Source organism: Malania oleifera, chromosome 10 (genome assembly GCF_029873635.1).
Source record: "Malania oleifera isolate guangnan ecotype guangnan chromosome 10, ASM2987363v1, whole genome shotgun sequence".
Classification (NCBI taxonomy): domain Eukaryota; kingdom Viridiplantae; phylum Streptophyta; class Magnoliopsida; order Santalales; family Ximeniaceae; genus Malania; species Malania oleifera.
This window is the reverse complement of record NC_080426.1, coordinates 6,863,733-6,883,508: the sequence shown is the minus strand read 5'-3', so window position 1 is coordinate 6,883,508 and position 19,776 is coordinate 6,863,733. Positions and strand designations below refer to the sequence as shown.

Sequence of the window (19,776 nt, the reverse complement as noted above, 5' to 3'; positions counted from 1 at the left end):
TAGTTAAGTGGCACTCTACCACCGCCCAAAATTTCTCAGGCTGAAGGTACGTTCGTGAGAACTATTTATAGACGCTGGTTGGCGCCTGGCGGGCAAAAAATTGGTAGGACCGTAGCTCGCCTGATCTAGCCCAGGGCCATCCAAGGCTGCCCCCTGGCTTCAAGGCCCAAGAACAAGCTCGACTTGGGCGGGTCCTTTCTGCCCGCCCCATCCAAAGCCTCGCCAGACCAGTCTGAAGGAGAGGAGTCAGGCCCAGGGCCAGGCTTGTAATCGAGGGCTCATCCCCTTACCTAGGTAGACCTGATAAAGCGAATTGGATCAGATAATCCATAGTGGATAAAGCGGATTATCGGGTGAAAAAATCATAATACATATTTGACTTGTTTAAGTGGCGGATTAGGCAGTTTCAGGTCAAATAATTCATGGCGGATGGTTACCCGCCATTCTCAAGTATAATTTTCTTAATAATTTATTTTATGTCATAATAATTTAAGTTGTATATAATAACTTGCGAATAGTTTGTATATTAACTTTTCAAGTAACTATATCAATCATTCAATCGTTTTTATTAATTTACAACTCTTGATTCATGTAAGTAAAACTGTAAGCATTAAAAACTAATCGTTCATCAAACCGTCGACGGTTACATTTGTCTGTTACAGATTCAAATGATGAAAATTTGAGGCAAATCATCACAATAAAAGCTAAAAAGCGTCAAAGATCCAAAGTCAAAGGATCATATATGCTAAAAAATCAGAATCTATTGATTCAAAAGGAGCTTATATGTCAACAATACAAATTTTATCTCAAATCATGGGATTTATAATATTCATTATTACCTATATCGTGTAATCGTGTTTGAACGTCCCTGTATCCTCTCTAAAGCACATAGTGTTCATGACTCTATTATTTGAATAAAAATATCATTGTTCATAAAATAATATATTAAAAAAACTTAAGCGGGTTGGCAAATATCCACCGGAAAAACCCGACCCGGCCTGCTAAGGAGGCAGATATGAAAATGGAAAATCATATTTGACTAATTTAACAAGTGGTTGATTATAAGTCGATTGGACAAACGGATTTTTATCCATTTTGCTAGATCTAAAATTAGGAGGTGACCTATTTACATATTTTATGATCTCTTGTTTGTTATGGTTATGAAAAAAAAAAAAACACATGCTATTATAACAAATAACAACTATTACATTCATTTTCATTGATATAATAATTTCATACTTTTAAGAATAAATTATGAACAAAATGATTTTTAAGTATCTTAATTTTGGCTCGAGTCTTAATTTAGAAGTTCAGCTATTTGGTTTTTTTAACGATTCAAATAAGTTATTGCCATGAAGGAAAATTTGTCTTGTGTGGAACTGGATTATATGACATCATGAGAACCTTTTTAGGGTAGGCTTGAATTTTGTGACACATGGATCTTTTAGGCCTTGGAACTTCACAAAAAATCAATTTTTTTTTTCAGCACATTGCAAATTTTATTTCATGTTAAGACTCGTTTTGAATAAAATTTGTCATATGAAGTTCCTAATGTGTCCTTATTAAGAAAAATAAGTAAGTCTAATCCTAAGCTAGAATATGAAACTTAACTACACCAAAGTATCATAACTAAGTATTAAATATTAAAGCATGGACAACACTATTTTCACACTCCTGATTTGATACTGCCTAGATGAGTTATGGGCCATTTAGGTAGGAGTTCTGAATCATGAAAAAGAAAAAAAAAATAATTAAATACTGCTAGGTGGAGTCAAAACATAAAATTTTTTTAATCAATTTACATGATCTTAAAACAATATTCTCTGATAATTTAAGGACTATTGAATTCTTACTAGCATCATATTATAAATTATTCTAGATGAACCCATGCTCTTTCTATCAACCGCTCCCAATGCATAAGTGACAAAAATAAAAATACAAATGAAAATAAAAAATCTCATTTTGTTAAAGCTTAAAATGTTACTTTTGTAAAGGTGTGATAGCTCTGTCAGCAATCTATGCAATGCTCAGCTATCTGAATTAGAGGGCAGATTGTATTGAGATCAACATTTCCCCTCCAAAATCAAGTAAAAAATAGAACACTACCAATCTGACTGAGAGAGAGAGAGAGAGAGACCAGAGCTGGTAAAATCCAAATTGAAGAATCATATTGATAACCTCGATGAATCATATTTGTACATTGATATAATCCAATTACAAGCTTGATTTCATTAGTTGAAGGAACAATTCTGTCTGTACACACCTGACAACCCAAACCCCTCGAGCAATTCTCACAGTTCCCTCTCCACAGTCCCCTCTAAAACTGCCCGAGTCTAGCAACTGTAGTCATGTATAAAAAAAAAGTCACTAAATGAATTGCAATTTAGTGAAACACGAACCACCCAAATCCCACAATAACGAACTTCATTGAAAAGGGAAAGCATAACAATAGCATCAACCCCAAATTCAAAGCAATTGACGGAGCTGTTGGTTTTCTTTCCGTAGGGACTGAACCTCTTTCATCAGCTCAGCTTGGTTTTCCAGAATTGATTTCATAATGCTTGACATTTCCATCTGCATATTGATTCCCGCAAGACCAATCCTTACAAAAAATGCAGCAAAAATAGCGGAAAACCTAAAAAGCCAAAACGAGAGATACATACCTCCTGCATGTGAAATTGCCTCAAAATTTCAATATGAAGGTTCCTCACATCGTCATGTATAAAACCCTGGAAGGATGCAAGTGTCTCTTCAAGAGTACGTTGAAACAGCTGAAGTGTAAAAGAGCTTCCTTGCTGAGGATCTGGCTGCACTGGGGCTTTCAAGGGTTGTGAGGTTCCTTCCTGTTACAAATAATGACTCAACAAACTGAATAAATCTAATAACAACAGCAGCATGATCAAGTCTTCTGTAGACTAATTTAGCATCTTGTATTTTGAATAATAACGCATAATCAAATCCATCTGAATTCATATATTTACCGTTGGAAGAATCCCTGGTTCTGAGCCAGGTGATGTATCAGACCTCGACAATAAACTATTCAAAAGTTCTTCTCTGGTTTCAGCCCCCGTCTTCTTTGTTTTTGGTGAGCTTAGTGCGAGGGAAGTCCCATCACCAAAAGAAGGGGTAGTGCTAATTCTCTCAGCATAAGTGGAAAATCTCCGAGGGAGGGTCAAAGAAGATCCCAATGATTCGAGGCTACCCTGACCAATGAGGCCTTTCGTACCTAGAGACAGGGACATGGACCTGAAGGGACTTTGTTCTGAAATTCCCAATGAAGTCTCTTGGCTGGAAAGGGTATCCTTGGCACGCAAGTTAGCAAAGCTAAAGTTTGAACTTGTCAACAAACTTGCACTTGTCAATGAGCTTGCACTCATCTGGCTTGTCGACAATGTTAGATCTTGCAATCCAGAAGACATTGACCCTGATGTCAGTCCTCCAGATGTCAACATGCTTAAACGAGATGGCAAATTAACTGCCTGACGATGGTTGGCAAATTTATCGGATAATCTCTCACCACCCCAAGCTTCTGGGGGAGTGGTGGAATCATCGCCCTTGGAAGGTGGTGGAGGAGTAGATCCCAACAGAAGGGAAGAAGATCTGGTGTCATCCTGCACAAGGTTATGAATCAAAATCATTGCACCAGAACTCCCTTAGAGATGAGTTCAGAATGGAGTTCATTGAGGCCATTGAATTGAGTCAGATAATGTACACGACACCCTTGGAATGACTAACAAATAAGCCACAATTTTCAATACCAGGACATAGATCTGTCTATATGGTCCAAAATTTCATACAATGCACCATTTTTCAGAAGAAACTATAGTCTAGAAGTCATATTCATATCTTTATTGTTTGTTCAGGAGCAAAAATAAGGAAAACTAAAATTCCTACAAAAAAGGTTACTTTAATTGACATTTGGAACGTTATACCCAGAAAACTGTACTCTTTTATTATTATTATTATTATTATTATTATTATTATTATTATTAGATGATCACATGTATGGCATACTGTATTACAAAAAAGTCTCACATATTTTAATTTAGCAAGCATGGATTAGTATTATTACATGGTATTAACAAAAAAGGGTATCTAGGTTTAGATGAATATTTCGGACATGACATTCATTCAGCAGCATTCACAATATAAATTGATCAAACCTGTCTGGATGTTGAGCTGGATTTCCAGTCAAATATTGGACGATCATTGCCCCCATCATCTGCAAAAGGAAATCTCCTACTGGGTGAAGGAAACAACAGGGAAGAAGGTCTTTTATCAGCCAATAAATGATCCTTCTTAGCACTATCATTATCATTCCACAGCTTATCAAGTGAAGGTGTAATTGGTTGAACCTCCACAAGAGGGGAAAACACCTCCATGTCATCCTTGAAATTGTAACTAGAACGAGGAGGATTTATTCTTGTCAATGTTCCTCCTAGCCACAAAGAATTACGATGTGGTGTTTGCTCTGCAGTCGACAAATGAAGTGAGCTTGATGTAGATCCAACACTGGCTGATGTAAGGGAAGATGCCTCTACAGAGGGACCTGAGCGGCTAGGGTTCCGAGAATTAGGTACTGTGGTGGATAGTGAAATGCCTGATGATATCACAGAAGGAAGTGGATCGGGCATGAGGATTGAGTCTTCAACAGCACCTCCCAAAAGAGCAGTCTCAGCAGAGCAATTACTTTCATTTACAATAATGGGTTTTGCCCTCTGCCAGCATAAACTTGTCACAGCCTGATGAAACTTAAAAATTAGTATCAACCAAGATGAGGATTTCAAGTTCAGTAGAGGAAACAGAAGAATATGATGCCATTGATCTGCATACATTTATAAAATGTGAAATCTTAGACAGCGTAGAATAATACAAACTCAGTGCCCAAGAAACAATTGTACATATCTCAAATAGTTCTATTATAATTTAAAATCCAATTCTTGTATCAAATGCTTTGAAGTTTCAAAACTTATCATGGAACAACCTCCCCCCCCCCCCCCCCCCACCAACCCGAAAAAAAAAAAAAACTCGAGCATTCCTGTTGATTACTGAATGGGTAATGTAGCACAAGAGGTCATGGGAGGAAATTCTTTTTTTCCACCACAGCATTTGGGTGGGGGGGGTGGGGGGGGAACCAGGAGAAAGGCCAATATTCTGTTATTCAACTGAGAGTGCTCTGCCATTACAACTCATGCACTTTATAGAAAAAATACACCAAATTTTAATAAATGAAGCAATTTTTTATTTATTAATGGTAAAAAATACTATGACAGGACACTTAAGGGAGTTCTACAGAGGGTTCTAGAAAACAAGAATATAGAGCAGGTATGTTTAGATGTCATTGAGAATATGCATGATGTGTAATGCTAGTGCAAGGACTACAAGGCTAATCCAAGGAGTTTCCTATCATAGTTGGTGTATTTCAGGGGCGATATAACCTAAAAGAGACCCTAGCATTAAACTTGGCAGTAACTTATATAAAACTTAAAAATAAAAAAAACATCAAGGGTTCAATACAAAGGAGGCAACGTTCATTAAATTAAAGCAAGTGGTTAGCACATCAATCTTTACACCCTAATAACGTATCCATAGCCAAAGTGTAACTGCTTTGATCCAAATAAATATCCATTGGTAGGAAAATCAATAAGGAGGTATCCTGAATACCTATAAAAAGGACCCCCTAAGAAAGGTAAGGCATCTCATCTCATTCCCACTCACTCATTTACTATTGCCATCATATAATCCTTTTAGATTCCTTGACTTAGGCATCAGAATAATCCCCCAGAGTACACCTTGGGTCCTCCAAGCCATTTTTCTCTCATTCTTGGCAGGTGATTGAAGTTGTAATTGATCCAAATTCTCTCAGACAAATTTTGGTAACAATAGTTGGCACTGTTTATGGTTGGAATGCTTCCTTTCTAAAATTCCATCATGGCTGCGTATCACACACATGGTTTTAAATAATGGTCGCGACCGTTACGGAACGGTTTTTTGGGTTACCGATACTGTTACACACCGTGAAATCAGTGGAAAGAAAAATCACGGCTGTAGCAGCCGTTACGGACCACAACCGTTACATAAAGACCACTATGGTTGTTACGTAACTGCTGCAGGACTGTCGCACCAAAAAATTTTATTTTTACTTTTTCTTCTCATTTTTTCCCTCTGTCATAAATCATTCTCAATATACCATGTGACGAGAGGGGGAAAAAATTATAATGAGGATGACAATGATACAAAATTTACTATTTCTTTAAATACTCACAAGAGATGCATTAATTAACAATTTAAAAATACTAACTTGTTAGGAAAATATTTTATTTTGATGATATTAGTAATGTGATATTTATGTTCTATATTGTTCAACTTCAACCTTCTTTCTTTTCTAACTATTTTATATTTATATTATTCGTATGTCTTATGTGCCTAATAGATTAATGGAGTGTATAACGTATTTTGTTTTATTAATCAATTTAGCACACATAAGAATTTATCACAGATAAAAACAATGAGAAGTATAAATACACACACACACACACACATGTAATTTTTCTATCAATGGTGGTTTAAAACAAATATAAAATTGTTGCCCTTACCAAATAACTTAGTTAGTCGAACTAAAGGATCCAACATACACTAAAAGTCTTTCTAAGAAGGACTAAAAGCTTAAAACATGCAAGTACACTAATATGCACAAGGTTGTGCGCACTTAAAAAAAATTCATGGCCATTACACCCGCTTCCTGTTATGTAACATTTGCTACTCCCGCTTCCCGTTACACCCGTTACTGTTACGTTACGCTAACCGCTACAGCGATTTAAAACCATGATCATGCAGTTTTGAGTCCAAACCCATTGTTGGGGATCAATCGCCCCAGTCAATTCACTACCCACCACTAGACAATTGCCACAAATTGTGTCTTTAGATCAAGTTCTAGCCTTTCATATGAGGATGGAAGACATGTTTAGCAAGATCATGCAACATAATAAAGATTCTGTAAAACATGGCCCAAGGGCTGTTCAAGCAAAAACGACACCTATGGGTAAGGTGGTGGTACCACATAAAGCAACCTTGAAATTTTCAAATCTGACAAATAAAGTAGAAGGAGCCAATGGTGTGGACATTAACAAGCAATGGCCCCAAGAACTTGAAGAAAAACTCAAGAAAATCAATCAATTGAAAAAGTTGGTAAAATAAATTCACAACCAACCCTTAATAGGGAAAACCTGAGCTAGATCTTTTGATCCCCCTTTACCAAGGAAATAATGGACATCCCTCTGCCTAGTAAATTCAAGACGCCCAACACAAAAGGATATGATGGGTTGTCAAATCCCCGTAGACCACCTCGACACCTTCAAAATGTTGATGCAATTACAAGGTGCACTTGATGCCATTATGTATTAAGCATTTGTAACAACCCTGAAGGACTTTGGCCCACTAGATCAGCATTGTTTGAGGAAGAGGCGTTGGAAGAGTTCATGCGCTGTCTTATCAATGCAACTCTAGAAGTCAAAGTTGGCATGGATCACGGGGCTTGGTAAGATGCATATCATGCTAAGAAAATCTACTCAAAAAGTGAGCTATACTCACTGAGATATGACCCATTTGATGAGCACCACTCATATAAGGCCCTAAAAATGTCTATTTGATGAGCACTACTCATAAAGGATCAAGAAGCAAGCTTTGCTCGGAAAAAATTGGCTCATCTAATGAGCATTGCTCATGAGCCTAAAAACTGCCCATCTGATGAGCACCAAGAGATGAGCATTGTTCGGTAAAAAATTCGTCCATTTGATGAGCACCACTTATGAGGCTCAAAATTGTCCATCTGATGAGCACCACCCATGAGACAACAAGAGACAAGGCACTACTCGACAAAAAATTAGATCATTTGACGAGCACCGCTCATGACGCCTAAAAAAGCCCATATGATGAGCACTGCTTATGACTTATGAGGCAACAAGTGACCGACATTGATTGGCAAAATATTGGCCCATTTAATGAGCACTACTCATGAGGCCAAAAAAAACATATATGATAAGCATTGCTCATGAAGCAACAAAAGACGAGCATTGCACAACAAACTATAGGCCAATCTTATGAGCACCGCTCATGGGACAACAAGAAACGAGCACTGCTTGATAGAGTATTGACCCATCTGATGAGCAGTGCTTATGAGGCTCAAAAATGCTCATTTGATGGTTTAATCTGAATCTAGTGATAATAAAAGGACTTGTAGTAAATGCAATATACTCTCGAGCCAAAATGGTAACTCTAAGACTCGAGAGTACGGGGCAACTGATATAACCTAAAAGATACCCCAACATTAAACACGACATTAACTTACGTACAATCAAAAAATAAAAAGACATCTAGGATCAGTAGAAAGGAGGTAACGTCCATTAAATTAAAGTCAGGAGTTGGCACACCAATATTTACTCCCTAATAGCATATCCATAGCCAAAGTGTAACTCCTACGATCCAAATAAATATTCATAGGGAAATCAATGAGAAGGTATTTTGAATGCCTATAAAAGGACCCCCTAAGGAAGGTAAGGTATCTCATCTCATTCTCACTCACTTTTTTACTATTGCGATCATATAATCCTTCCAGATTCCCTAACTTAATATCGGAGTGATTCCCTAGAGTATACCTCAAGTCCTCCAAACCGTTCTTCCCTCATTCTTGACAGGTGATTGAAGTCATAATTGATCCAAATTCTCCAAAACAAATTTTGGCAGCAACAAAGGGTATTTATCTTTTTGATAGTTATGAATGAACATACCAACGTATTCAATTGAATAAGGTTCAATGATGTATGTCATTGGCAAATGATATAGTCTTGAAGATAAAATTGGAGGTTAGTAGAATCTAAATTGAAATTTTGAAAAGACGCCTTAAAATCCAAGGTTTCAAGATATGGAAGATAGAATTCATGAAATGCAATTATAGTAATTTGGGAGAGATGATGAACAAATATTAAATTTGATGGTCAAAAATAACTACTGGTAGTAGATTTAATTACCTTGGATGTATTATGATAGAAAGAGGATTGAACAAAACATTAAATAGAGACAAAGCAAGTTGGTTTAAGTGCAGCACATCATGCTTGTTGTGTGCTTGTAAAATTCCTCCAAAACTAAAAGGAAAGTTATATAGGGTGTTTATAAGATCAAATATAGAACCAAAATTATCGGCAACTAAGAAACATGTCTAGACTAAATGTAACAAAAATTAGAATGGTAACATGGATGAGTGGTATAATTTTAAAAGCTAAAGAAAAAAATGAACATCCCTGGTAAGACAATGGTAGTAATCATCCAAAGATAACAGATTTAGGCACCTTTCATGTAAATCAATAACACTCTGGTCCTAGAATAACATGGCCTGAGGTAGTAGGAACTTGACCACACTAATTTTCTGGAATATTTCCCTAAATCGTTCAAAATGATTGAAAATAATTCATATAGCCAACCCCATTTAGGAGGACTTAAGGCTTAGTAGTAGTTGTTCTTGTTTTAGTATTAAAAAAAATTTTAAATAATTTTCTTATTTCTTAATAAATTAATTTCTTAACAGGCAAATCTCTCTTTTTTATTAATAAATTTCTTTGCTTATCAAAAAAACAAAAAGACACATCTTAGCAATAAAACTAAAGTATGATTTTAAAAATAACAAATTAGTGAAAATAAAAGTACAAATAAAAGAAAATAAATTAACGTACAATCTTAATATGATAAAGACGGAAATAAATAGACTACAGCAAGAAGATGACAGCACAATTCGGCTGTACAAAAGTAAAACTGTTAACAATTTGCTAATGCAATGATTAAAATGCATACTCAATGCCTACTGTATGCATAATTTTTTTTATAAAAGAAATCCAAAATGTGAAATTCATGGATAGAAAAAACAATTAAAAAATGACCAAAAAAATCATAGATCCTTTGATTGAAAAATGAGCATTTAACAGCTTCACCAGGTAGCTTGACTGATGGAAGCATAACAAATAGAAGGATTGAAGAATTTCACTTCTAATAACAGGAAAAAAAGAGAAGGATAGACAGATGAAAAGAGAGGAGGTGAGAGCAATTGGAAAACTTGCCCTGTCAAATAGAGATCATGAAGTGAGATTTGGAGGGCAGTCTACTATAATGAGTAGATATAAAATGTTTTTTTTCCCCGCAATATTGCTTTTAGTTAAAGTAGAAGAAAACATAAATATGTTTTACGCATGTTTTTGAGTAAGTTTGTAAAAAGACAAGAAGATGAAAAAGCAAGATAGCGAGAAAAAAGCTTACTTCTGAACTACTATAAGCACGGAGAACCGTGAATGGTTGCGGTTTTCCACGCACATCATAGAATACCACCCGACCATTACTTGTTCCAGCTGCCAATATCAAACCATCATCTCTAAATGCCAATGACGAGAATGGTGCTTCATAAGAAATGCAAAATGACGATCTTTTAGCCCCTGAGTCAAAAGTGTACAACTTTTTGTCCAGACCAGCGCTAGCAATGATCTGTCATGGCAAAGCGATTTTAGGGTAACAGATGACGTAACTATTTCCTCAAATATGCTTGCACTGAAGAACTTTCACCATTAAAAGGAACACTTTCACTCTTCTTCAGTATAAAGATGAACCAAATATAAAAAATTATTTAAGGAAAAAAATGACCTTATCATTGGATGGAGAGAAGCTAACACCAGCAGTTGGTGCAGAATGCTGCTTTAACCAGGAAGCCTGTCAGATTGGGGAGGGGGGGTATCAATTCAATGTCCTAGAGGATCACTTATCACCTAAAAATATAACATAAAACTGGAAACAGGAAAAAGAAAGGTCAAATATAAAATAAAGGTGGTGATACAAAAAGGTCATGTAATATCATAAATTCATAATGGTGTTAGATTCAAAAAAAGCTGCATTAACAAAGCAGTTCGAAGAAATGGGTTCAGAATTCTCCTGCTATTGTGTTATGACCAGCACATGATACTTCTTTCAAATATGCAAGCTGGCTACAAAACATAAGTATCCCTTCTTCTAAATATGTTCATTTCTTTAATAGCTATACTAACAGAATTTGTTTTTCAATAAAAAATGTATTGCAAACACTACAAACTTATTCCAAGTATCCAACCAACCTAATATTCTATAAAATTCATTATGCACGAAAATTCATGTGAAATATAATCTATTCAGCCATGGCAATCTTTAGTGTCTTTATACATGGTTCCATGTAAGAGAATCTGTTACAAACCTTTGGGTTGCGACCCGTAGTATCCCACAAATGTACAGAACCATCATCACCTGCAGTCACTAAAAGGTGTCGGCTAATCCGTGAATAATCAAGCATTCTCAATACCTGATCTTAAAATTCATCACACAAACAATTAGCATATCTGAAACCTTAAAGCCACAAAAGAAAAACCCAACACAACAGACCAAACAACCTGCTCATTAGGGTCCCTGAGCTCAGCAGCCCTTGCACCAGATGCAAGGTTGTGAAGAATGAGGTCCCCTTTTAGACTGATGGAAGCCAAATGCTCGTCTTTACAATTGTACATTGCTCCTGTTATCGTATCAGTATGACCCCTCAACCATTTAATGCAACGTTTCCGCTGCAAATCCCATATTCTTACAACTTGACCAGTTCCCCCAGAACAAATATATCTGGATCCTTTGTTGCTAAAGCTAAGAGCAAATATAGACTCCTGAAAAATATTATTACTTTTTAAAAATAAATGCCCAACAAAAACTCAAGGAAATAAACCAAAAGAACTAATTTCCATGGATGCGTACAATTTTATTGTAAAAACAACTGGGAAATTGAAAATACATATAATCATATGATTTTCCAGCATGACACATATCATGGATTCTGGAATGTAGAAGAAATAGCCACTCCAGTTCATAATCTAGCTCTTCTATGCTGTGTTCTCACTTCCTATCCCAGAATATGCAAATTGGGATCATATGAGTCACTCCCCAAACCCAAATTTAGCTCCTCTCTTTATGGAGTGCAGTTCCTGAGAACCACCACGTATTTAAGCTGAATGTTGTTCAAAATTCGGGGTAATTCAGAACGCTAAGACCAAATTTGGACCTCGTTAATCAAACTACATAACCTAAAATTGAGCTGCGGGTGTTGAAATTACACTCGTGCGAGCATTAATTCTTATTTACACTCACACTCGGAGTAAGCCAATCCTTTTACGGAATCCATCTCTCTCTCTCTCTCTCTCTCTCTCTCGCAACAGTTTAGAACGAAATGAGACAAAATCTAGACAATGGAGACATTTGCTAATCGTTTTGAAAGTATCTTGTTCACAAGAGGAAATTTGGATCAAATTGCTTTAAAAAAACAAGAAATTAACACTCGTTGTTCCATAAATGAAAAGTACAGTCAAATAAAATAAAAATAAAAAAATAGAAACCTCGATGTTATCACCACTCTCGGCCCCGGCAACTGGAACAGTCCCCATGCTCTGCCCATTCTTCCGCCACAATGATATTCTCTTATCATCTCCAGCACTCGCCACCACCAAATCTGCACCATTTCCATAAAATGAGAGAGAGAGAGAGAGAGAGAGAGAGAGAGAGAGAGAGAGAGAGAGAGAGAGAGAACTCACTGGTGTGGTTCCACTTGACAGAGTGAACTTGGGAACCGGGGGAGGGTGAGTAGCTCAAGGTACAGGGATCGCCAGGCTCCACCGACACATCGAAGAGCTTAACGGTGTCGCCGCCGGAGGCCGCCAGGAGCGCCATTGATGGATCTGCTAAGTTCATCATCATCGTCCGGCGATAGATCGGCTGCTATGTGCTTCTGTTGTTCTACCAAAACCTACCCCCTCCCTCTGGCCGTGCCCGTGTGCGCGCGCGTGCGAGGGAGAGAGAGAGAGAGAGATTGGCGAAAAGAAAATTCAAATGAGCGATGAGCGATGAGCGAAAGCGTAATAAGCGGTTTTGCCCTAAACTGAAATAAACGGGCGTCTTCAATTTTTCAACCCTACTGCTTTTGGAATGGAATTTGACTTAGATTTTACATTTTGTCAAAGATTTTATTTATATTCAAATTAAAACATCAAGTATTTAATTTAAATGTCCTCAGATTATAAACTTGAGAGCTAAATTTAGATTTAGAGAATTTTAAATAAAAATTAATATAATTTTATAAATAATTTTCACAAATTTAAAGCCAATTTGATATTTTTGGAGATAACATTAATCATAATTTTGTAAACTAATGAAGATAATCAATCACGAACCATTAATCCTCTTTCGTTGTTACTAGCAGTACATTAGTATTATTCACGTGTTTTGTGGCTTTTAAGTGATAATTATGACAAAATAATTTTAAAAATATAATAAACAAATAGGAAAAAAATTATTTATCAAAAAGATAGAAATATTTTCTAAGATTTTAAAAATGTTATATACCTTTCTTAAGGCTTGCCAAAAAGATATAAATTTTTTTAAAAAGAGAAACTTATTTTTTCACAAATATAAGGAAATGTTTGTGTCTTTTTTGAAAATCTCAAGAAGGTCTTTGAAATTCTTGAAACCTTAGGAAAGCTTTCTGAAATTTTTGTCAAACTAGGTTAATGTCTTTTGTTTTAAATAAATATATTTTGAAAAGTATTATTTTATGAAAGTTATGGTGATTAAGAGTATTTTTTTTTTTTTTTTGTACTTTTTAGAATATTTATGAGTAGTTATAGGAATAGTTACAAAGACTTTTTTCAAAATTTTATGGATAGTTATATGGACATTTTGGGAATGTTAAAAATTAGATAAAAAAAAAATCCTCCTTCTAGTAATAGAAATATTAGTTTGATATTATTAGCATTTAGGATGAATATGAAGTATGTATTTCATTTTGTTTAATTACTTTTTAAAAATAAAAAATAAAAACTTCAATGGTGAAAGTCTTTTTCAAATGCTAGCCATAAAAAAATAATGATTAGGGAATAACTTCACCAACACTAAAACAAAAAATAAAATAAAATAATATAAAATCTTTTATCTAAACACTTAACATAATTTTCAAAAATTTTAATTTCACTTTTAAAATTCTTTTTTATGGTATATTTCTTATTCTTAATTTTTTTTCACAAGCAAATTTTTGGTTTGTAAAAGAAAATATTTGGATCCGCCATCGTTTGTGCATCATAAAAAATGTTATACATGTGTGGTACAATTAAACTTAGATTCCTCATGTCAAATTCTTTTAATCTCGATCATTAAAAATAAATTTTAAAAAATGCATAAAACAACTAACTAATATGTAACAATCTAGTTAAAAAGATAAACTTATATTAAAAAATACAATTAGCAAAGTGTGAGATTATTAACTTCTATTTTGTGCCAATCTTGAGCAAGTATTTTCCAAAATAAAGGGAATGTGAACCCCTTATCATAAGGGTGTCATGAGAATTTAAACATTCACATGTTCTCATTATAACTTCGCTTGTGATACACTTAATGTCCTAATTTTTTCACATATAGTCGAATTCAAACCTGAGTAAAGGAGGAGGGTTGCGTTAGGTTGTTGACAGCCAACGTAAAATTTGTCAAATCACTAAGATATGAATCATTACCGAATATTTGTTGGGGCGTCCCCTACAAGCAACGTATTGCACTTGTACCACCCCGGGTGTAGCGAAAAGTGGGTGAGGGTGGGATAGGTCATCGCCCCAAAGCGGCGCGTCGTGTTGACACCCGGATACGATGTCAAATATGAGAGGGTTCCTGTATCAGTCTGGACGTGGGAAGGTAAAGAAGTTAGTTCAGGAAACTATGATTAGATTAGCAACTTGAAATATAGAGACATTTACTGGGTAAAAACATGAAAATTGTGGACACAATTATTAGAAGAATAATTAATATAATTTGCCTTCAAAAAACTAAGTGGGTGGGGAGAAAGCTAAAGTTTTTGATAAATCAGGATTTAAACTTTGGTACACTAGAAAAGAAAAATATAAGAATGGAGTAGGAAGTATTGTAGAAAAAAAAAACTTAAAAGATAGTGTTGTTGTCACGCGCCGAACCCGAAAATGGGACCCGAGGGTGAAAATATAATCTAACCTGTCTCTGTATCATACAAATCATCACAGATATAGTACAAAGGATGAGGGTCCGACCCCGTGAGATTCCCAGACATCCTAAACACATCCAATTATAATCATATACGCAGCGGAAAAAGTCATTCTATATCAACATATGCAGTACCATACCAGAGTCTATATAAGAGCAGAACATGGCTCTAACAAAACGTACAAACAAATACAACTTAAAATGGCAATCCAACAAAACTACAGTCCTAACACTTACCCAAGCGCTAACGTAGTACACCGGCCACTACACTCCCTACACCAGGACGCTAGTTCCGGTTACCCGAAAGACCTGTAAAAATGTACGTACAGTAGGGGTGAGACACCTCTCAGTAAGGAAGAACACAGGTTATATCGGTGTGTGACATTTGAGTGTTATTATGATACAAAATATACGCAGTTAAATGCATTCCAATACTAATTTACACAGTGCATACACGCACACATACGGCGGCCATTTATACACAGCCCCATCACAATACATACACATGATCAGTAATCCTTAGTGTCGTCACACTTTTTGGCCCGAAGCAGGCCCGCGACATACGGCATTGGCCCGTAGCCAACTCGCGAACACGGCGCCACCGGCATATGGCTAGTCCTCGACTCCCATGGCATCGTACCGGCTCTAAACTGGTGGATCCACACCCTTCGCCCTGATCTGCCGGAATAGGCTCACGCCCTCGGATATAGGGTACACTCTCAGTACTTGGGACAATTTCGGAACCACGTTCCTACTAGCATTTCAACATATCACACACACATGCATGCTCATATAACCAAACAAACCACACTCATTTGGTAATCTAAATCATGGTTTTCCAAACAAATAATGTTTAAACAAAGTCAAGGCATGACCATCCCAATATCACAATATAAATCACACATATACTCGATTTTTAACAAAATCCAGGATTCAACCCGTCGCCCCCTTTTTCCCAAAACTGTAATAATGAAAAACTCATAGTTTTCCCTGTTAAGTCCCCCCAAATGAGTAGTCAAAACACACATAGGACCGTGGACCACAGTTCCACCGAGTCTGATTTCAAAAATAATCAATATAAACATAGTTCCCCTTACCTTAACCCCGTAAGCAAATCCCGAACTCCAAGGTCCCTAAACAGCGAACCGAGTTCCAAAACCTACAAATCACAGTACAGAATGTTCACAAGACAGTTACCTACAAATCTACCGGATCAGAATTAAAAATCGAGCTTTACCTCGATTTTACGCCGAAACCCAAAAATCTCCGAAACAAGATTTCGATCCGTAGAAGTTGTAGAGAATGCTTCCACGATCCTCGTGGTAGCTTCCGTTTTCCGATTACATCAACGATCGGCGAAGAATTCTAGAGAGAAGGAGTAGAGAGAGGTTTAGAGAGAGAGAGAGAGAGAGAGAGAGATAAAAATCTAAGTTTGCTTAGCTTGCAAGAAATGAGAATTTCCTTTTATAGCCCTTTGACCCGGGCAATTTCCAATTTTGCCCCTCTTTTAATATTTAAACCCATTTTTCATATTTCGGGTTCTTACAATCTCCCCTCCTTACAAAAATTTCGTCCTCGAAATTTGCCATCTCTTATTCCCAGATTCATACATACAATCAAATATATAGACACAACTTAAAAGCGCAGTCCCATCATACACATACACATAGACACAACTCAAGAGCGAACTGGCGATCACCACAGCACAGTCTCATCTTACACATACACATACATACCCTTACTTATGGCGGAGAAATACCGTGGTTACATATACAACAGTCTCAGGAGTTCACAATACTCACACTCCCGACGACTAACTACATATCCCAACCCACAGTAGGATCATGTACAAGTGCTCAAAATAATTGTGGATACTTCTAGCGTATTTCCGTTTCCAGTTCCTTAGAAGCTTCCTCAACCTCGTGGTTTCGCCACAATACCTTCACTAATGGTATCTCTCTGGTACGAAACTTTTGAACTTTACGGTCCAAAACCTGAACAGGTATCTCCTCTTACGCTAAAGTATCCCCAATTTCCAACTCATCATAACTAATCACATGTGAAGGATCCAACACGTACCTCCTCAACATGGAGATGTGAAACACATCATGGACCCTCTACAGTGCTGGAGGTAATGCAACTTTGTAGTCTACCGAACCCACTCGCTCAAGTACTTCGAATGGTCTGATATACCTTGGGCTCAGCTTGCCCTTGCTACCGAATCTCATCACTCCTTTCATTAGAACAATACGCAGAAATACCTTACCTCCCACTTCAAACTCTTACTCACGGTGGCGAACATCTGCATAACTCTTCTGCAGACTCTGAGCCGATTTAATCCTCTCCCGGATCAAACCCACCTTCTCAGACGCCTGCTGCACAAGTTCAAGTCCTAACACCTAACGTTCACCAACCTCATCCCAACACAAAGGAGATCGACACCTGCGACCATACAAAGCCTCGAATGGTGCCATCCCGATACTAGATTGGAAGCTGTTGTTATAAACAAACTCCACAAGTGGCATAAACTGTATCCAGCTACCACTGAAGTCTAACACACAAGCTCGCAACACATCTTCCAATATCTGTATTGTCCTCTCCGACTGTCCATCAGTCTGGGGATGGAACGCTGTACTGAAAGTAAGCTTCGTCCACAATGCCTCCCGCAAGCTCATCCAGAATTGGGAAGTAAACCTCGAGTCCCAATCTGAAACTATGGACACCGGTATCCCATACATTCTCATAATCTCATACACATACAAATCTGCTAGCCTACTCAAAGGATAGCTAACTTTCATCGGTATGAAATGAGCAGATTTCGTCAATCTATCCACAATCACCCAAATAGCATTCTGCCCGTGAAGTGCTAGTGGCAAACCGGTTACAAAATCCATGGAAATATGCTCCCATTTCCACACCGGAATAGGAAAAGGCTGCAATGGCCCTAACGGCCTCTGATGTTTAGCTTTCACCTACTAACATGTCAGACACTGCTCCACGAACTGAGCAATTTGCCTCTTCATACCAAACCACCAGAAGGTCTCGCGCAAGTCCCGAAACATCTTTGTACTACCAAGATGTACCGTATACATAGAACGATGCGCCTCCTCTAGAATCATCCTTCTGATCTCATCATCGTTCAGAACACACAGTCTGGTCCCAAACCTTAACACACCTCCTTCAGAGATGTTAAACTCTATAGCCAATCCCCGCTATACCTTTTCCATAGCCTCTGCCAACTCTACATCACTAGCCTGTGCAACTTTTATACGCTCAAATAGGGTCGGTTGGACCACCAAACCAGAAAAATAAGCCTGATGATCACCAACCACCAACTCTATACCTAAGCTCTCCAAATCCCGTCTGATGTGACACTGAGTTACAACCGCAGATACAGTTGTAGGTCCTGACTTCCGACTCAACGCATCAGCCACCACATTTGCCTTCCCCGGGTGATAACTGATCGTGCAATCGTAGTCCTTGATCAACTCTATCCACCGCCTCTACCTCATATTCAACTCCTTTTGCATACTTGAGGCTTTTATGGTCAATGAAGACTTCACACTACACCCCGTACAAATAGTGTCGCTAGATTTTCAGTGCATACACAACAGCAGCCAACTCCAGATCATGCGTAGGGTAATTCTTCTCATACTCCTTCAGTCGCCGAGAAGCATACGCCACAACCTTACCCTGCTACATAAAAACACATCCTAAGCCCTTTAGAGACGCGTCGCTATAAATTACAAATCCACCATCCCCCGAAGGAATGGTCAACACTGTAGCAGTAACCAGCCAGTGTTTCAACTCTTGAAAGCACTGCTTGCAATCATTGGTCCACTCAAATTGGACTCCCTTCCTGGTCAATCGAGTTAAAGGTCCAGATAGTTTAGAGAAACCCTCTACGAACCGATGATAGTATCCCGCCAGTCCTAGAAAAGTCCGAACCTCCTGCACATTCTTTGGCCTTACCAAGTCGACCACAGCTTCAATCTTGCTAGGATCAACTAATATTCCATCCCCAATAACCACATGGCCTAAGAACGCAATCTGACTCAATCAGAATTCACATTTCTTCAACTTAGCATACAACTTCTTCTTTCGCAGAAGCTGTAACACTAACCTCAAATGTTCCACGTGTTCTTCCGTACTCCTCGAGTATACCAAAATGTCATCAATGAATACCACCACGAACCGATCTAGGTACTCATGGAAAACCTTGTTCATCAGATCCATGAACACCGCGGGAGCATTCGTCAATCCAAAAGGCATTACTAAAAACTCGTAGTGGCCATATCTAGTTTGGAAAGCCGTCTTTGCTACATCCTTCGCTCTAACCCTCACTTGATGATATCCTGACTGCAAATCGATCTTCGAAAAGACCCGCGTCCCCTGTAACTGGTCAAAGAGATAATCTGTACGAGGTAAAGGATAACGAACCTTGTTAATCTCACGGTAATCAATGCACATCCGCATCGACCCATCCTTCTTCTTCACAAACAGTATTGGTGCTACCCAGGGCAAAATACTAGGTCGAATGAATCCCCTGTCCAGTAATTCCTATAGCTGCTCCTTCAATTCCCAAAGTTCTGCTGGAGCCATCTGGTTCGGAGCTTTAGAGATCGGCGCCTTACTAGGCAGCAACTCTATCGCAAACTCCACCTCACGATCCGGAGGTAA

General features: G+C 37.5%; 1 protein-coding gene across 1 annotated transcript; it reads right to left on the bottom strand.

The window, feature by feature from the left end:
- Positions 1-2,143: 2,143 nt before the first annotated feature.
- Positions 2,144-12,976, bottom strand: LOC131166414 (protein NEDD1-like). Its single transcript, XM_058124940.1, has 10 exons — positions 12,633-12,976; positions 12,438-12,550; positions 11,454-11,714; positions 11,261-11,365; positions 10,681-10,746; positions 10,303-10,524; positions 4,164-4,742; positions 2,982-3,611; positions 2,664-2,843; positions 2,144-2,574 (listed from the first exon to the last, which is right to left on the bottom strand). Exons 1-10 carry the CDS (start codon positions 12,793-12,795, stop codon positions 2,467-2,469), a joined length of 2,427 nt encoding a protein of 808 aa, XP_057980923.1. The 5' UTR covers positions 12,796-12,976; the 3' UTR covers positions 2,144-2,466.
- Between the last annotated feature and the right edge of the window lie 6,800 nt (positions 12,977-19,776).

Bases quoted from the DNA above. Each gene is read 5' to 3' on its own strand.
- LOC131166414 (XM_058124940.1), bottom strand. From the start codon at position 12,795: ATGATGATGAACTTAGCAGATCCATCAATGGCGCTCCTGGCGGCCTCC. The intron at 11,366-11,453 runs GTTGTTTGGTCT...TTTTAAGATCAG, and splicing joins TCAGGGACCCTAATGAGCAG to GTATTGAGAATGCTTGATTA. The intron at 10,525-10,680 runs GTCATTTTTTTC...TTGCCATGACAG, and splicing joins TCTCTCCATCCAATGATAAG to ATCATTGCTAGCGCTGGTCT.